Source organism: Camellia sinensis, chromosome 14 (assembly GCF_055761805.1).
Source record: "Camellia sinensis isolate YWXY chromosome 14, ASM5576180v1, whole genome shotgun sequence".
Lineage (NCBI taxonomy): Eukaryota > Viridiplantae > Streptophyta > Magnoliopsida > Ericales > Theaceae > Camellia > Camellia sinensis.
Window position 1 is genome coordinate 84,662,995 of NC_138974.1, and position 18,470 is coordinate 84,681,464.

An 18,470-nucleotide genomic window follows, 5' to 3' on the forward strand; every position below is an offset into this window, starting at 1 on the left:
AAATAGTCAAAAAGTTACTAAAAGTTATCACATCATCTCTTTACTTTTTTGCACATCTTTTCGTAAAAAGTCAAAAAATTACTAAAATTATCTATTCCCAAACGAGACTTAAGTAGCATCTAAAATGGATGCAGTGTCACATTTTGTGCACTAATATCTATTCTTGGTCCCCAAGCACTATAGGTGGTGGGAAGCAAAGGGTGTTTGTCATTTCGTTGGCCACATTTGACCAAAATTATGAAATATAAGAAAAATGTTATATGAAGTAATAAATATTATTATAAGAAATTTACTAATTAATTTAAGGGTAAATTACAAAGACATCTCTAAAGATTGTTTAAAATACAACTCACCTTTTATAGTTTTGAAAATTATATTTCATCCCTTGAAATTTTTAACTTCACAATAAATGACTCATTTTATTAATAAGGAAAATGCTATAGACCCCAAATGAATTATCAAATATTCTACCAAACCTCTCAGATGGGTGTGGTGAGGTTTGGTAGAATATTTGGTAATTCATTTGGGGTCCTACCATAACTCTATTAATAAATTATCAAGTCAATTAATAATTTTTAATGATATCAGAAATATATTTTAATCAATAATTCAAATATTTTTATTATTGTATTGGAAGGTAATTAGGATTTCATTTTTTTCGGTTAATTCTATTAAATAAAAAATTGCAATAACAGAGTATTTGTAATTTTTTAAATCACAAAGAACAATATATATTTTAAGAAAATCTCAAGAAGTATATTTATAATTCATCCTTAATTTAATCAACTAGAATCTAAAATTGGACCATTTTTTCTTTTTCTTTTTTTTTTTTTTTTTTTTGAACAGTGAAAAAGATTATTGATAAACTTTAAGAACTAAGAGGCCGTTTGTTTTGGGAGATAGAATGGAGGGGATTGATAGTGGGGGGATTAATAGTGAGGGGATTGTTAGTAAGGGGATTAATAGTGAGGAATTGTTAAATTATTTTTATATAAAATAATAAAACAAATAAAAAAATATAAAAAAATAAACATTATATTTAAAAAAAATCCCAATATACAAAAAATAAAAAAATTTCTAATCTCCTCACTATTTTGCTAATACCATCCCTACCTCCTCCTTACCAATCCCCCTTTCTCCTCCTTACTAACACCAAGGGATTACTAATCCCCTCCCTATCTCTCAAAACAAACACCCCATTCTCAATCCCCTTCTCACTATCAAACCTAATCTCCTCCCCACAACTCCAAACAAACGGGACCTAAAGATACATCAATGAAAGAAGGGGGTTCGCAAAACTGAACCACTTGAATAATGAAATAAGTATCCCATCCCAATAATAAATAAATAAAATTTATTAATTTGTATAATAGTCGAAGTAGAAATGTGGTTGCCATGTGCTATATTTTGGATGATAACAATGGCTCAATCACTGACAATAGGATGAGGAACATAAAATGACACAGACCATTTAAATTCAACAACATTGGAGTAGTCTCAACAATTTTTAATTTATTTTTTGAACAAAAGAAGATCCTCATAATACTTTGTGATCCAATTTTCAATGATTTTGACCTCTCTCTTCCTTTGCATCACCAACCATTGTGGATCACTTTGCTTTGCTGACAGAATATCCAAGCAATGGGACCCTAAAATATCAAAACTATGTGAATTATCATTTTCGCAATGTCATCTTATAAAAATCCACTATCTAAATCACTTGACACAATTTAAAATCACATTTGGTCAAATTCATTTTACAACTCCCTTTTAGTTTGGGGTTGGAGTACTTTCTTCCCTTGTCATTCAAATATAATCAAAAAACTCTTATATGGTTTGGATTAAAGTGTTACTGATATAGTTTTTCCATCCAAATTAACAGAAAGTGTATTACATATACTATTTTTTAGAGTGAGTTTTGTTTTTAAAAAAATTAGAATGAAATTAATACAACAAAATGATAATTTTACCTCTATTTTCTCTAAACCTAAAATTAAATTAATATGTTAATTATAATATAATATAATATAATTAAGAATTGATCTAAAATATAATATACAATTAAGAATTGATTTAAAATATAATTAAATAAAATATAAAATAAGCAATAAATAAGAATTGATCTAAACTATAATTAAATTAAAATTAGATTGACATGTTGGAAATTATAATAAATAATTAAGAATTTAGGATTAATTGTAATATAAAATATAAATAAATTAAAATTAGATTAAAAAGTTAGTAATTACAATAAATAGTTAAATATTTAGGATTAATTGTGATCAAAAATATAATTAGAATTAGAATTAGAATAAAGATTTAATAATTACAATAAATAATTAAGAATTTATAATTAATTGTGATTTAATTGAATTAATACTAGGCATTATAAATCATGTGTATAAGAGATGACAAAGAAAGAAAATAACTAAAAATATAGGTTTGAGGGTATCATAATCATTTCACATGTATACTTAACGGTGTTAACAGTGGCATTTTAGTCCAAAATGATATGAGAGACATATAGTTATTTTCAAAAGGCAGTGGGATAAAGTGTTATCAAGCCATACCACAGGTAAGTACAATAGATTTTGCCTAATTTCTTTTTACAAATGTTAAACATAGAGTACTTTTATAAATAATTAATTAATTAAAAGAAATTCATATAGAATGGTATAATAATGAGCCTCCTAAAAGGAACTAGTAAATTCATTGAATTGTACCAAAAATAAAAAGGTCATTTCATTCAATGGAATATCTTGGTTGTTCTCTGTAAAATACTCCTCCCAATATGATCCATAGTGATGAATTTTTTATTTCCAATAAATAGGTGTAAATAAGATATATTATTTTTTATATATAAATTATATTTATAACATATCTCTTTTTTGATACAATGAAAGAAAATAAGAGGTCCAAGTCATAACTTCTAATGAAGCACATAAAACTTTGGTCTCTACACTAATCTCAATAATTAACTTGTAAGAATTTCAATATCACATATCTTTCAAGTTGCATCAGCAATTATAGAGCCATCCAATAATTCTCTATATACAAACCTAAACAACAAAAACTAATTAATAATGTAATGTATGGTTTCATCATCAATAAAGATTTTCTTTGCTGATTAAAAAAAAAAGATGCGAGCCATTTAGTTTTCACATTATTTTTACAAATATATATACATATATAGGTTAATTATTCAATCAAATAATATTGACCACTTATTTATCGTGTTAATTTATGCTTCTTGTTTTTTTTTTTTTTTTGTGACCTAATTTTATGTTTGTAAACTTATACAAATGGACAGTACAAAAAAATAAAATAGGATCCCATTGTACCAACATGCGTATTTAATTTTTTTTTTAATTTAATTTTATATACATAAACTTATACAAATGGACAAGTAAAAATATATATTAAGTTGGCTGGAGGATAAGAGTGCTTGATCAATTACCATTAACTGTAGAAACAGCAAAAACACTATCTGATATGTCTTCCAATACCCTAAAATTTAAGATGAGAAACAGTTAATCCAGGTTTTAGGTACAAAGATTAGTGTGTTAAGTAAAACATTAAAAACAAATATATATATATATATATATATTGACTAAAGAAAACAAACAAAAATCAAAATGCATATTTTGTTTACCCTCCACTGCTGTAAGGATCTCTCAAGCCATTGGAGAAAATGATATTGCTAGCAAACCTGTGGAGAACCAATTTTATATCCTGTATTTTGGTGTAAAAGATGTGCTTATAAGTTTCATACTGGATAATAGGAATACTGCATACTAAAGTAATTACTCAGAAAACTGTTAAATTCTAATTACTTTTTTGAATATTTTTTCGTGGTACATGTCATTGCTAATTTGATAAGGGTAATGATATACAAATATACAAATGGAATTTCTGTACAAAATTTATCTATCATTGTGGTTTATAATAGTAAGAATATTAAAACATCAGTCTAACTGAGTTTTTTTTTATGTAAAATATTTTTCTGCAAATCATTTTTCATTGGGAAAATTGTGACAGTGGTCTCTCTACTTTGGTCTTTGTGTCAATTTGGTCCCTATAATTTCAATTGGCTTGATTTTGATCTTAAATTTATGATTTTGTTTTAATTTGGTCCAATTGATTACAACTCTTAGTATTTTTTTATGAAAAATATGAATATAAGTGGCATGTGTCATATTTTTTAGAGTAAAATTATAAATTTAATAAACTCAGTGAGTTAAACTTAACCAATTCAATAATTATTTTCCGTCAAAGATACTAATCATTGTGTTTGGTTTTAATTTTTTGGATTTAATTTTTTGGAAATTGAGTTTTTTATTTTTCATTTTTTTATTTTTAGTGAATATTTTTAAAATTTTAAGCAATTTTTTTTACTTTTTTAGATGTATTTTACTTAGATGTATCTAAAAAGTAAAAATATTTGTAAAAAAATATTTTAAAAAATCAATAAATACACAAGAATACGAAAAATATACTAAATTTTCATATTTTTTTATATTTTTGGTATTTAGTGAATTTTGTATGATTTTTTTCACAAATATTATACTTTTTAAGTGTATTTATGTTAGATGTACCTAAAAAAAATTTAAAAAAAATTGTTTAAAATATTAAAAAAATTCAATGAAAATAAAAAATACGAAAAACAAAAATTTTTAATTTTCTAAAAAGTAAATTCAGAAAACTCAAACCAAACAAGCTGAATGACATTATCAATTGGATCAAAATGACATAAAATTTAAAGTAAGGATAAAATTAAGTTAATTGAAAATTGAGGGACCAAATGACAGAAGGGACAAAATGTAACGACCACCAATGTAAATTGCCATTTTTCATTTGATAAAGTTATCCTAACAAAAAATTCTAAGTATACAAAATTTTATCATTGGACATAACCCTCTCAGATGGGTGGGTCTCACTAAATGTCTGTATCCCAAGTCATGTAAAAAGGTCATATCCGATTTTATAATCAAATTCTGTATAATTAGAATAAAATTATATTTAATTCATGAATTTTGATAAAGATTTAGAAAGAAAAAAAGAAAAAACATGTAAAATGTAACTACTCAAATTTCATTCAGATTGCATATGGATATTGCATGCACTTTTTTTTCTTTTTTTTTTTAAATTACTACTCAAATTCATAATCCAAATACAACCTAACTGTATTATAAAAGGGACATACATACATGGCCTCCATAATAAGTAGTAACCCAATGAGGGCGTGGGAAGACACCATACGAGCTCTTGCAGTCCTCAATGAAGCTACTTAGATTGAAAGGTGCTGCTGGAAACATAGTGTCATTGTTGCCTCGACCAATGGGTAACACCATCTCACTACATATCTACATTTATATAAACATTTATATATATTATACAAACAAACATGTAATTGCAATCAAATAAAGCCCAGTCTTAATCAACATAATAGTAAAAAAAGTTTATTCGAATGTAAAACAAGTAGTAGATTAATAGAAGTTCTAGAAAAGGTCAACTTGATGTTCAAGGTTAAAGATGTAATTTTGGCAAATCAGTTCGTAATTGTTAAAAATTTGATAGCTTTGATTGGAAATAATTCAAGAAGCGAAACTCCACGATTTTGGACAAATTTCATCTATTGGGTTGTATTTTTGCCATTTATGAAAATTTCCCTTTTTTAGAAATAGGAAAATTGTTTTCATAATTTTCTTGTTTTTTTTTTATTCTAGGCTCCGTTTGAGTAGCAAGAAAATTTGGTAGAAAGTAAAAGTAAAAGAAAATGAAGTGAAAAAAAAAAAATAGAAAAGAAAATATATTTTCTTGTAAGCATTTGATTAAGATAAAAATTTTGCAAGAAAAAAACCAAAAAATTTAAAAGTTTGGTTATAGATAATTTACACATTTAATTTTTCTTGTATTTTTTGTAAGAAATAAAAAATTAATTACAATATAGGTTGTACAAGAAAATTAATTTTTTTATATTTTCCACAACTTTCAAGCTAAAAAAACTCATAGAAGTTAATTTTTTTTTTCTTTCTTTCACTTTTTATCTATTTCATTCTAAACAAACTAAACCAATGTCTAACAAAAAATTAGCCTAGCTATTTTCTATTCAAATCACTTCTATCATTATAAATAGGGATGTAAACTTAGTGTTGGAGAAAAATGGTTGAATAAGAAATTACCTCATAAATATGTGTATAACTCACACATTTAAGGCTCATCAATTTTACAAAATTGATTGGGCAATTTTGCTAACATTAGTTGCCAGTCTTGATGGCTAGAGGCTCCTTTGATTGGGCAGTTTTGCTAACATTAATTGCCAGCCTTGATGGCTAAAGGCTCCTCCTCTCTCCCCCATGGTGTATAAAAGGAGGCCCTATTCCTTAAAAAGAGATATAGAATTTTTCATTGACATCCATACACTGTCAGTCTACTACTCCTATAATTTTCTTCTTGAGAGAGAGTGCTGCCGTTGTCCGTTCGCTAAGCTAATCAGAAGGTGCTTCTGTTGTAGCTGGTAAAAATCGTCGTATCCTGGGAAGTAGACGCCGGCGTACCTCCAGCATTCAACGGTGAGGCGACGAATCTATTTTAAGGAGACTGTGGTATCACACAGGCTTCGGTTTGCTTCCTTTAACCATTTTATATTTTATCTGTATTTTATTCAGCATGTTATTTTTCCTAGGATTGAAGGTTTGTTTTGTTCATCTCATAATTTTGCAATATGCAATATGAAATTATGTAATGTGAGTAGTTTTTCCCAACAAGCTTAAAAGAGATTCGCCGTTTATCATAGAATTAGATTAATAGATTCATAGGTGTGTGTAATAATTTTGCATGTAATTGGCCACTGGTAGTACTAGCGAGTTAATTGGTTTATTAAATGCATGTACACAGAGTTAAGCTTTTGATTTTGTCATTTTGTGTATGCTACTGTTTGGTCTTCCCATGGCATGGAATAGGCCACTATTATCAATAGAGAAGAAGAGTTCCATTGGTGCAACGTTAATTCACTGTATTTTCTAATTAATTTATTAATTTATGGTGTATCGGTTCATGCCTTGTATTTCTAGATTTACATGCTTCTAATTCACATGCTTCTAGTTTACAATATAAATTACATGTTCATTCGGGTTTAATTTTTAGTGTAATTTACATTTCTAGCATGCTTATTAGGTAGTAAATTTTCATGTAACTTGTACCTATTAATTTTTAATTTAGGTGTGGAGTTGTAAAGTTTATAACTTGCCTATATTTAAATTCATGTTAATTTCTCTAGAATTATTTGTATGTTAATCATGTCATTTGCAATTCTTGCCTAGTAATGTGATTTAAGTATTTAGGAGTTATAAAATGTTTGTAACTTGCCTCAATTAATTACATGTTTAGTGTACTATAAGTTCATATGTAACCTTTACCAATTTAAAATATGGTTTAATTATATTTAATTTAGGTCTGTAACTTATATAGTAAATTACATGTTTATTATGTAATTAATTTTTTACAGTTTTTTTTAGTTTAAATTCTAGATGTGTAACTTAAGGGTTGGTTTTAATCTTTACTTATAGTTATTTATTAGTTTGTTTGCTAGTACCCTCCCCTTCAATCACTACTTTGCCAAAAGCAAAGAAAAGCTAAGGAAGGTTTTGTTGTATTTTGCTGCTAACTCTTTATTGCAGGAATACCTATGAAAATGGGAAAAATGATTAATTTGGACTAAATATTTGAAGCAATTGTTTGCTTGAGTATTCATTTGTGGTTATTCACCAATATGTAAAGCACGTTTTATTTGCTTGTAATTATTGTAGCAATTTTGTTGTAATTGCTTGTACAGTTTGAAACTTGGTGTGTTTAACCTAATTCATCCCTTGGAAAATTTAATTCTTAAAGTTGTTTCCCATGGACTAAGAGTCAACATGCTCTTGAAAGTTTTGTCTAAGATTAATTGGGTTTTAAGTGGGACCGGTGTGACCCCTCCAATCTTCCTGGAAACTTTCCTGACCATGTTCGATTCTAGGTTGCATGGTGAGACTAGTTTTGAATTAAATTTCCAATTGTGGGATTTTCTAGTGTTAAGTTTGATTTCTGGAAATACAGAATAGTGAAAATTCTGCTGTAATTTTTCAAAAATGGCAACTGTCTCTGATGCTGCTACTGCTGCTGCTAATGTTGGCGGGGATCTGAACCCCGGGGCGACTGGCTTGCCAACCCCTACTGTGACCTCTGTGGTCAATCCTTCTATTGTTACTCTGACTGTTCCGGGAGGACCGCTCAATCATTACGAGCGCCCGGAGAAGTTCACGGGAGTGAATTTCAAGAGATGGCAGCAAAAGATGCTGTTTTATTTGACTACTCTAAGCCTTGCGAGGTTTCTGAGTGAAGATGTACCAGCCGTAGAGGAGAATGAGCAAGATAAACGAAAGCTCATGGCTCTGGACGCTTGGAAACAAGCAGACTTCTTATGCCGAAATTACATTCTGAACGGCTTGGCGGATCCGCTTTTCAACGTGTTCTATGCCAAGAAATCAGCTAAGGAGTTGTAGGATGCCTTGGACAAAAAGTACAAGACCGAGGATGCTGGGGTAAAGAAATTTATCGTCGGCCGGTTCCTGGACATCAAGATGGTGGACTCTAAAACTGTCCTGAGTCAAGTCCAAGAGCTCCAAGTGATTCTGTACGAGATACATGCAGAAGGAATGGTCCTAAGTGAGTCATTCCAGGCAGCTGCTTTGATTGAGAAGCTGCCTAACGGCTGGAAAGACTTCAAGAACTACTTGAAGCACAAACGAAAGGAGATGACAGTCGAAGAGCTCGTTGTCAGGCTCCGGATTGAAGAGGACAACAGGAAGAAAGGAGGGAGTACCTCCACTGTTAAAGCTAACATGGTTGAGCATGGCGAGTCCTCGGGGGTGAGGAAAAAACCACCGACAGGCAAAAGCTCAAAGTTGGGGGCTAGAAGAGGAATCTCCAAAAGGCCAGCCTACAAGCCAAAGGAGCCTACTTTTAGGTTCGATGGCAAATGCTTCAACTGTGGAAGTGACGGGCATCGGGCAGTTGATTGTCTGAAGAAGAAGCCCTATAGGAAAAACCCTCCCCAATACAAAAATCGGGCACATATGGCTGAAATGGAGGAATTGTCACACGGTGTGGACGACATGCATCTGCCAACCATCGTGTCAGAAGTGAACATGGTGGGGTCAAACCTGAGGGAATGGTGGGTGGACACTGGAGCCACTCGCCATATTTGTACAGAGAAGAGAATGTTCACAACTTTCGAACCGGTTTCAAACGGGGAGAAGTTGTTTATGGGAAACTCTGCAACCTCAGCTGTTGAGGGTAAAGGCAAGGTGATCCTAAAGATGACTTCATGAAAAGAACTAACTTTAAGCAATGTCCTTTTTGTGTCGGACATTCGTAAGAACCTTGTCTCGGGGTCTCTCCCAAGCAAGCATGGCTTCCACATGGTGTTTGAATCAGACAAGGTCGTGTTGACCAAGGGCGGGGTCTATGTGGGGAAGGGATATATGTCAGGTGGTATGTTTAAATTGAATGTACTGACACTTATCCCTAAGATTAATGAGAAAGCTTCTTCTTCTGCTGCTTATATGCTTGAGTCCCCTAATTTATGGCATGGTAGATTGGGTCATGTAAATTTTGACTCTTTACGTAGATTAATCAAGTTAGATCACATACCATCTTTCAAGATTAATCCACAACACAAGTGTGAAACTTGTGTAAAAGCAAAATTGACAAGGTCTTCTTTTCATTCTATTGAAAGAAGTACCCAGCCTTTGGATTTAGTGCATAGTGATGTGTGTGACTTGAACGTTGTACAATCACGTGGTGGCAACAAGTACTTCATCACTTTTGTTGATGATTGCACTAAATACTGTTACGTGTATTTGCTTAAAAGTAAAGACGAAGTTATTGATAAATTTATTCTTTTTAAGAATGAAGTTGAGAATCAATTAAGCCGGAAAATCAAGGCATTGAGAAGTGATCGTGGTGGTGAGTATGAATCCCCGTTTGCCGAGACCTGTGCTCAATTTGGGATTATTCACCAAACCACAGCGCCTTATTCGCCTCAGTCAAATGGTGTTGCCGAGCGGAAGAACAGGACGCTGAAAGAGATGATGAATGCAATGTTGATAAGTTCTGGGTTGCCACAGAACTTATGGGGGGAAGTAATTCTCTCCGCGAATTATATTCTTAATAGAATACCACAGAAGAAAGTGGACAAGACTCCATATGAGTTGTGGCAAGGTCACAAGCCTTCATATAAATAAATACGAATATGGGGTTGTCATGCAAAAGTGGCAGCACCTACACCTAAGCGGGTTAGGATAAGTCCGAAAACCGTGGACTGTATTTTCATTGGTTATGCACAAAATAGTAGTGCATATAGATTTCTTGTGCACAAGTCTGATATTTCAGATATACACAAGAATGCTATCATGGAATCTAGAAGTGCATCTTTCTTTGAAGACATATTTTCGTGTCGTCTCCAAGACAGGGTTTCGAGTTCCATGAAAGAAATAGATGATCACGAAGACGATCACATAAATGATCACATGGATGATCAAACAGCTGATCAAATAACTGATCAAGTAGATGATCAAGCTGATGAAGTAGATGAGCCAAGAAGGAGTAAAAGGGCTAGAACCACAAAGTCTTTTGGTCCAGACTTCTTGACTTATATGTTAGAGGCAGAACCTCGAACGTTCCATGAAGCTGTGACTTCACCTGAAAGTCCTTTATGGAAAGAAGCAATTAAGAGTGAGATTGACTCCATCTTACAGAACCATACATGGGAGTTGGTTAATCTACCCCCAGGCAGTAAGGTCTTGGGGAGTAAGTGAATCTTTCGAAGAAAGATGAAAGCGGATGGGTCAATTGACAAATATAAAGCTCGGCTAGTTATCAAAGGATACAGACAGCGAGAAGGCCTGGATTACTTTGATACGTATTCACTTGTGACAAGGATTACATCCATTCGCATGGTGATTGCACTAGCAGCTTTACGTGGTTTAGAAATACATCAGATAGATGTAAAGACAGCTTTCTTAAATGGAGATTTAGATGAAGAAATCTACATGGAGCAACCCGAGGGGTTTTCAGCTCCAGGAAAAAGTAAGAAAGTCTGTAAGCTTGTCAAGTCATTGTATGGTTTGAAGCAAGCTCCCAAACAATGGCATGAGAAGTTTGACAATGCTATGTTGTCAAATGGGTTTCAAATCAATGAGTGTGATAAGTGCGTATATGTTAAAGACACTGACAAAGGTTATGTCATTTTGTGTCTATACATTGATGACATACTCATTGTTGGTAGCAATGATAAAATGATTAAAGCTACCAAAAGATTGTTAAACTCTAAGTTTGACATGAAGGATATGGGCCTTGCAGATGTCATTCTGGGTGTTAAGATCACCAGAACATCTGGTGGTATTGTACTTTCTCAAGCTCATTATGTTAATAAGATACTTGAGAAATTTAGAAAGTCAGATACAAGTATGTTTAGGACACCGGTAGACTTAAGTCTATATTTGACCAAGAATAATGGTGAGAGTGTCTCTCAATTAGAATATTCTCGGGTTATTGGGAGTTTGATGTATCTGATGAGTTGTACAAGGCCGGATATCGCCTACGCTGTTAGTAGGCTGAGTAGATACACGAGTAATCCTAATGCTACTCATTGGAAGGGCATTATGCGAGTGTTGGGGTATATCCATTACACCCTGGATTATGGGCTGCATTATACCAAATACCCAGCGGTACTAGAAGGGTATAGTGATGCAAATTGGATATCTGATATAAAAGATTCCAAATCCACTAGTGGTTATGTGTTTACCCTCGGAGGGGTAGCCGCGTCTTGGAAATCTGCCAAGCAAACGTGTATCTCGAGATCAACGATGGAATCTGAGTTTATTACTTTAGATAAAGCAACTAAAGAAGCTGAATGGTTTCACCAGTTTGTTGAGGATATTCCACGTTGGCCGAAACCTGTGCCAGCTATCAGTATTCATTGCGATAGCCAATCAGCGATTGGTCGGGCACAGAGTAATATGTATAATGGAAAGTCTAGACATATCCATCGTAGACATAATTCCATACGACAACTACTCTCAAATGGAGTTGTCTCTCTAGACTATGTCAAGTCTAAGGACAACATTGCGGATCCGCTAACCAAAGGGTTAACTTGAGAGTTAGTAGAAAAGTCGTCAAGAGGAATGGAGTTAAGGCGTTTAGTAAAGGTTATCGGAACGAAAAACCCAACCTAGTTGACTGGAGATCCCAAGATCTAGGTTCAAAGGGACAACCTAACTTCGTGTAACGGGTGAGTCACTGAAGAGGTAAATCCTCTTGCCCATTCCTTTATACAGTGATGCCCTGTGGGGGTGAAAAGTTAAGCTAATGCTTTTAATGACCTTAATGATGTGGTATAATGAAATACCGTATCTAGGTCACCTATGTGAGTGCGAAGTGGGGCCGCTTCTTTAAGAATTGCCAAGGCCGAATTCTTTAAAAACACTCACAGAACCAGGCTAGTGTTCCAGGGCCATACCAGACACACCAGTGAGAACAAGAATAATGGTTGGACTAACTCCTGTGTGAGGTCTATTGTCTCGGTTTACATAAACGGCAGAACAGTTCAAGACATCACGTTCACTGGTCAGCCAGTAAATCCGATAGGCTTTCACTACGAAAAGTTCAATGCCTACAGGTACCTTTTCTGATGCAGAGTTAATCTATGTGCTCTCTCTCTTTCCGAGTCTTTGTTGATAAACGTTGAACGTTTGCTGTATTCGGTCAATTTTTATTCATATGGGGGATTGTTGGAGAAAAATGATTGAATAAGAAATTGTCTCATAAATGTGTGTATAACTCACACATTTAAGGCTCATCAGTTTTACAAAATTGATTGGGCAGTTTTGCTAGCATTAGTTGCCAGCCTTGATGGCTAGAGGCTCCTTTGATTGAGCAGTTTTGCTAGCATTAGTTGCCAGCCTTGATAGCTAGAAGCTCCTCCCCTCTCCCCCATAGTGTATAAAAGGAGGCCCTATTCCTTGAAAAGAGATATAGAATTTTTTCTTAACATCCATACACTGTCAGTCTACTTCTCCTATAATTTTCTTCCTGAAAGAGAGTGCTGCCGTTGTCCGTTCGCTAAGCTAATCAGAAGGTGCTTCTGTTGTAGCTGGTAAAAACTGTCGTATCCTGGGAAGTAGACGCCGGCGTACCTCCAGCACCCAACGATGAGGCGGCGAATCTATTTTAAGGAGACTGTAGTATCACACAGGTTTCGGTTTGCTTCCTTTAACCATTTTATATTTTATCTGTATTTTATTCAGCATGTTATTTTTTCTGGGATTGAAGGTTTGTTTTGTTCATCTCATAATTTTGCGATATGCAATGTGAAATTATGTAATGTGAGTAGTTTTTCCCAACACGTAGAATATTACAAGTACAATATTTCATCAATAATATTCCAACTTCTTTTGTGGGAATTTTCACCCTATTGGCAGAATCCAATTCTTGAACTTTGACGTTGATCGTGTCCAATATCTAAAATGAAGTTTTTTTTTGCGTCGAATTTTAATGGGAAAAAAAAAATGATTGAAATGTAACTTACTTGCCATTGAAATCCCACATTTGTTTCATCAGAAGGATCATTGAAATAATTTGTATCATAGCATGACCTGTTTCCAAAGTAGGCAACGACGCCTGAGAAAACCCGGCCAAGAACATCAGTTTCTTGAGATGCTCCTCCTCCGTCTATGCCGCCACAGACCACAGTCACTGGGTATGTTGACGGTTCATTATATTGAGCTGCAGTGGCATATAATGAGTCCAAGTAGTTCTTCAGCTCAACCGATGTGTTCAACTTCCTGAAAACAAGGATAGAATTGGCATTACATTTTATTGTTATTTTTTTGAAAATAAAAACAGTTCACAAACCTATTTTTGTTTACAGTTTTCAAATTTTTTAAAATATAAACAGAAATCAGTAAACATAAAAATTAACAAGATTATGCTCATTATTACGCGCAAGTTTTGAATCTTTGGCTCAGGATTGAGAGGCCATTGGGCTGGGAAGCAACTTCATCAATTACAGACCATGATTGCCTTATTGTTTCATAGCAACTCTCACTAGCTTCCTGCAAGCAACACCACCCCATTATGCCAATTTTTGTTTTCCTTATTTTTTCCTCGTCAAAAGGTATAGAAATCAAATGTGAAGATCATTCATTTGTTTCAACAGAATATTTTTCGAAATATTATTTTCTACAAAAAAAAAAAAATAGAAAATGTTTTCATAGGTTTAGTTGTGACTCTAAAAATGATATGCTAGTGGTAGTGGCAATGATGCTGATGGTGGCAGTGATAGTAGTGAAAATGGTGGTTGTCAAAGCTCTAGTGTGAAAATTATTTTTCATCTTTGAAAAGTGGCATTGTTAAGGTAGTGGTGGTGGTGATAATAGTAGTACCAATGGCGGTGGCAACAATGATGGTAGTGAAAATAGAATGGTTGTGTTATAAGGCTCGAATTTAAAAAATGTTTGCCACCTCTAACAAGTAAATCGATTCATTTTCAGCTAATCAAGAAAAATAATTTTCATTATTTTTCGTAATTTGTCGTACCAAAGTAAAAAATGTGAAAATATTTTTTAAAAAATACTTTTCGTCAAAACAAACAGGGTGTAAGTATGAGTAATCATACTTTGAAATCCTTGGTGACAATGGAATAGTATCCATTTTGTGGGGTAATGTCATCAAAGTAAAGGATAGGAGCCGACGAGGCCACAGCTCCAAGTGCAATATGAGGATACTTCAGCCGAAACCATGAAGCCAACACTGAAATTTTATAATCACACACAACAACAACAACAATAAAAACAAAAACAAAAACAAAAGACATGAAGAATACAAAGTTAATAAACAACTAGTTTTTTTGGTCATTTACTTCCCCCATATGACCCTCCAACAACAATAATTGGAGAATAATTTGCAGACAAATTTTTCTTGAGGTACAACAACATCTCTGCATAATCTGTTATAGCTTGAGCCGAGTTGAAATACCCTCGAATACTTTCATTTTTCAATGCCTCCTCAAATGTTCCAAATGGTACCGATTCTCCATAGTACCGATGCTAAGGGGAAAAAAAATGAAGATCAGTATTGACATTGGGATTAAATTGGGTCATAGTTCTAAATATCGGTCGATACATATCGGAAAAATGGGGTACCGCGACAGATACAGGCCGATATACCACTGAGATTGAAAATCGCAGGAGTATCGGCCTGTAAGCGTTACACAAGCCGTTGCACAAGCCGCGACGGGCCGATACTCACCGGTTCAGACCGGTACGGGAAAGAAAAAGTTGAAAAACTTTTGAAATGATTTTTAAAATTTCACTACCGCGACACCCGATTCCCGATACGTACCGATCGATACTACCGATACCGATGCTCCGCGATCGATACCGTTACGTTACCCGATACTGCGATTTAGAACCTTGGGTTATAACCAATCACAAGCAATAATTCAAAATTTCTATATATTGTTTCGTACCTCTATGTAAACTTGGAGAGCTTTAAATTGAGGGGCTGTATCAGAGAGAAATCCAATAATTCCTAGATCATTGCTCAATGGAGCCTCTGCACCAAGGTAAGCGAAGATTGGCGCGCTTGTATTTGCGCCGCCCCAGTACTTGAAATTGATCACATACTTTTGTTGAAAAGTGGCATAGCTTTCAGGCCTGTAATTGAAATGATCAAGTGTTTGGGTGTAAAAGAAAGTTTCATAGTCCTCTGAAACAGAGGCTGATATGGTATTAGCCGGGTCTCGGAGGAATGTTCTCAGCTTTGGAATCTTGTTTGGTGATGCAGGAAGAGGGGTTGAGAAGATAAGGAAAAAAAACAAAGGAAAACTTCGAAGTAAAAGGGTTGTTGCAGAGTTCATGGAAAAGTTCTTTGAACAATGGTTTTGTTTTTGAATTAGACTCATTTTGATGCTCAAAAGTTTGTTGGATGTGCATGTTTATATAGAAGATGATCACACTAATAGAGATTTCTATTGTGTTTTGATGAATCAATTGAAACAGATTGTTTTGCACTGGTAAACTTGAACCAACCATTTTAAATGTGAACTTATTCTCATTCTGTTGTTATTATCATGATGACCATGACCATCAATGAAATATTTTTAAAGCAAGAATAATACTATGGATTATGAAAAAAATATCATGATATGGTTCATGAAGATTTTTCATCCTTTGATTAGTGTAGTGTTTTTTTGCATATGTAATCTAACGATGGAGAATATTTGATGATCATTTTCATGATTTTTTTTCATGATTCCTAGCATTACTCCTCCCTAAAGGTATTATGTTGTGGGTTATATACGGAGAGAATCATGTTTACATATTTTAATTCTCGGTAAAATTCAGAATAATTTTTTGAAAAATGATATATAAACTTATTTTTTAAATCCACTTTTTAGACCCAATGATATATTAGTGAGATAATTAGTTGATCATTAGAGCAGATATAAGAGAGGAAAATAACACATGAGAATAATTTGTTGATTGATTATTGGACGTGAAAAATGAATTTAATTTTTTTATTTGAATAGCACTATTCTAATTTTTTTTGGATATGTAGCAAAACTGTTTTGTTATTTTTTTAGTTAAATTTCATTTTTCAATATCTACTTACTTAACTTGTATTTTAATGTGATCCTTTTGTTAATTGTTGTTAAAAATTTGGACTGAAAATACTGACATACCCTCACATAAGCATGTTTTAAGAGCATTAGAGGGGACAAAATTATAAAACAAATTACACTTTTCACTCTCAAATTTTGATTAAATTTCATCATAATACCGAATATTTTAGCTTTCACTCAATTTTTTCAGGGCAAAAAAAAAACCCTCTCTTGTTGCCCCCTTCCCATTTCATGCCTCCTGCTTATATTCACATTCCTTCTTCTTCTTTTTTTCTTTTAATGGTCCTCTTCCAACCATTGTGCAATAATTGCTTAAAATTATTAAAATATTATCTTTAAATTTATTTTTAATGATGTAAATTATTGCATGTTATATCATTAATTTATTTATAAATCAATCAATTAAAACCCAACCTCTTACCACATTAGTATAAGTAAATTTAAGGATAATATTTTAGGCGCCTCTAGCATTACTTGTATAATATGAAATCAAATTATATGAATTTGTTTTAGTAGACATAATAATTATGTGTTGCATTGGATTACAAGAATAGACTCGGAAATTACAATTATAAAGGAATAAATATGCTCAATGAATTTAATGCACTTATGATTAAAATAAAATATTCTAATATTTTCATAAATCTATATATATATATATATATATATATGTATTTTGACTTGACTTGACTTGGAGTTAGTATATGATGGTATGTTTTACCAAAAAAATAAAAATAAAAAAACACAAAGAAACAAGTTTCATAATAATTTTTAAATGATACCCTTGCATGTTAGAGAAAACATCAATACAAAAATCTATCCATAATTTTGTATTTTTTTAAGTTATTAGGGGTTTGAATAATTAGATTTTAAAAGTTTCATTACTTGACTTATATTTACTTCATACTTCTAATAATTACTAACTTGGTGTCTTAATTTCATTCCTGAGATTAAAATTAGACGACTACTTCTAATTATTACCAATTTGGTATCTTGATTTTCCCCCTGAGATTAAAATTAGCCGGCTAATGTAAACTATAATGAGAAAAGTTAGATATCTCTATAAAACATGACCCCTAAATAAATTCACACCAAAAAATGTGAACTATTTTGTCATTTATTAATTGTAAAAATATTATTGTCACACTAGTTTGTATGACTTTTTATTATAAAATAAATAAAAAATTATATATGTTTTAATCTTCCAAATATTAGTCATTTTTTCTAGTTATTTTAATTTTTCTTACTAGTAATGATGATGAACCACATTTTATTTTTAATTTTTTTTGGTGATTCAAGATGATGAACCACATTGGGTTGGGTGGTACATTTAATGGGAAAAACAGAGGTCTACACGTACACCCACCTCATTTAGATTAATTGAAGTCCATTCAGCAAGATGCACTCACTTGGATGATGAACATAACATATTCATGAAAGTGCATCATCTGTACGTAATGATTTTTTATTATAATTTATATCTATCAACATAAATTGATTAAATGTACTAAAAATTCAATACCTATAGAGTTTTTTTTTTAATTATATGAGAATTAAGATTTGTTTTAAAATTTACTTATGAGAATTCTAGAAGCAAGGTTGATTGAGTTGAGAGTAATGTAGAGATGTAAGAAAATAAAAGTAAAAATGAAATACCAATGAATGGAGAAGTGGATGTGGATGTGCCTTTGAAGAGACATTGGTGTCGAAAATAATCAAAAGATTAAAAAGTCAAAAAGCTAAC

The 18,470-nt window shown here is 32.4% G+C and overlaps 1 protein-coding gene across 3 annotated transcripts; it reads right to left on the bottom strand.

Annotated features, from left to right (window-relative positions):
* Positions 1-1,331: 1,331 nt before the first annotated feature.
* LOC114273720 (uncharacterized) lies at positions 1,332-16,119 on the bottom strand. Of its 3 annotated transcripts, XM_028215520.2 has the most exons (9): positions 15,572-16,119; positions 14,963-15,149; positions 14,720-14,853; positions 14,044-14,156; positions 13,631-13,886; positions 5,208-5,363; positions 3,653-3,732; positions 3,458-3,507; positions 1,332-1,649 (listed from the first exon to the last, which is right to left on the bottom strand). In XM_028215520.2, exons 1-9 carry the CDS (start codon positions 16,004-16,006, stop codon positions 1,513-1,515), a joined length of 1,548 nt encoding a protein of 515 aa, XP_028071321.2. In that variant the 5' UTR covers positions 16,007-16,119; the 3' UTR covers positions 1,332-1,512. The 3 variants fall into 3 exon arrangements, 2 of the variants coding, with proteins under 2 accessions (XP_028071321.2, XP_028071323.2); XR_003633188.2 differs by lacking the exon at positions 1,332-1,649 and having other exon boundaries at positions 3,457-3,507; positions 5,204-5,363; positions 15,572-16,118; XM_028215522.2 differs by lacking the exon at positions 1,332-1,649 and having other exon boundaries at positions 3,477-3,507; positions 3,653-3,709; positions 15,572-16,118.
* Between the last annotated feature and the right edge of the window lie 2,351 nt (positions 16,120-18,470).

Bases quoted from the DNA above. Each gene is read 5' to 3' on its own strand.
- LOC114273720 (XM_028215520.2), bottom strand. From the start codon at position 16,006: ATGAGTCTAATTCAAAAACAAAACCATTGTTCAAAGAACTTTTCCATG. The intron at 14,854-14,962 runs GTAAATGACCAA...ATAAAATTTCAG, and splicing joins TGGAGGGTCATATGGGGGAA to TGTTGGCTTCATGGTTTCGG. The intron at 1,650-3,457 runs GTAATTGATCAA...TTGATATTTTAG, and splicing joins TGCTGTTTCTACAGTTAATG to GGTCCCATTGCTTGGATATT.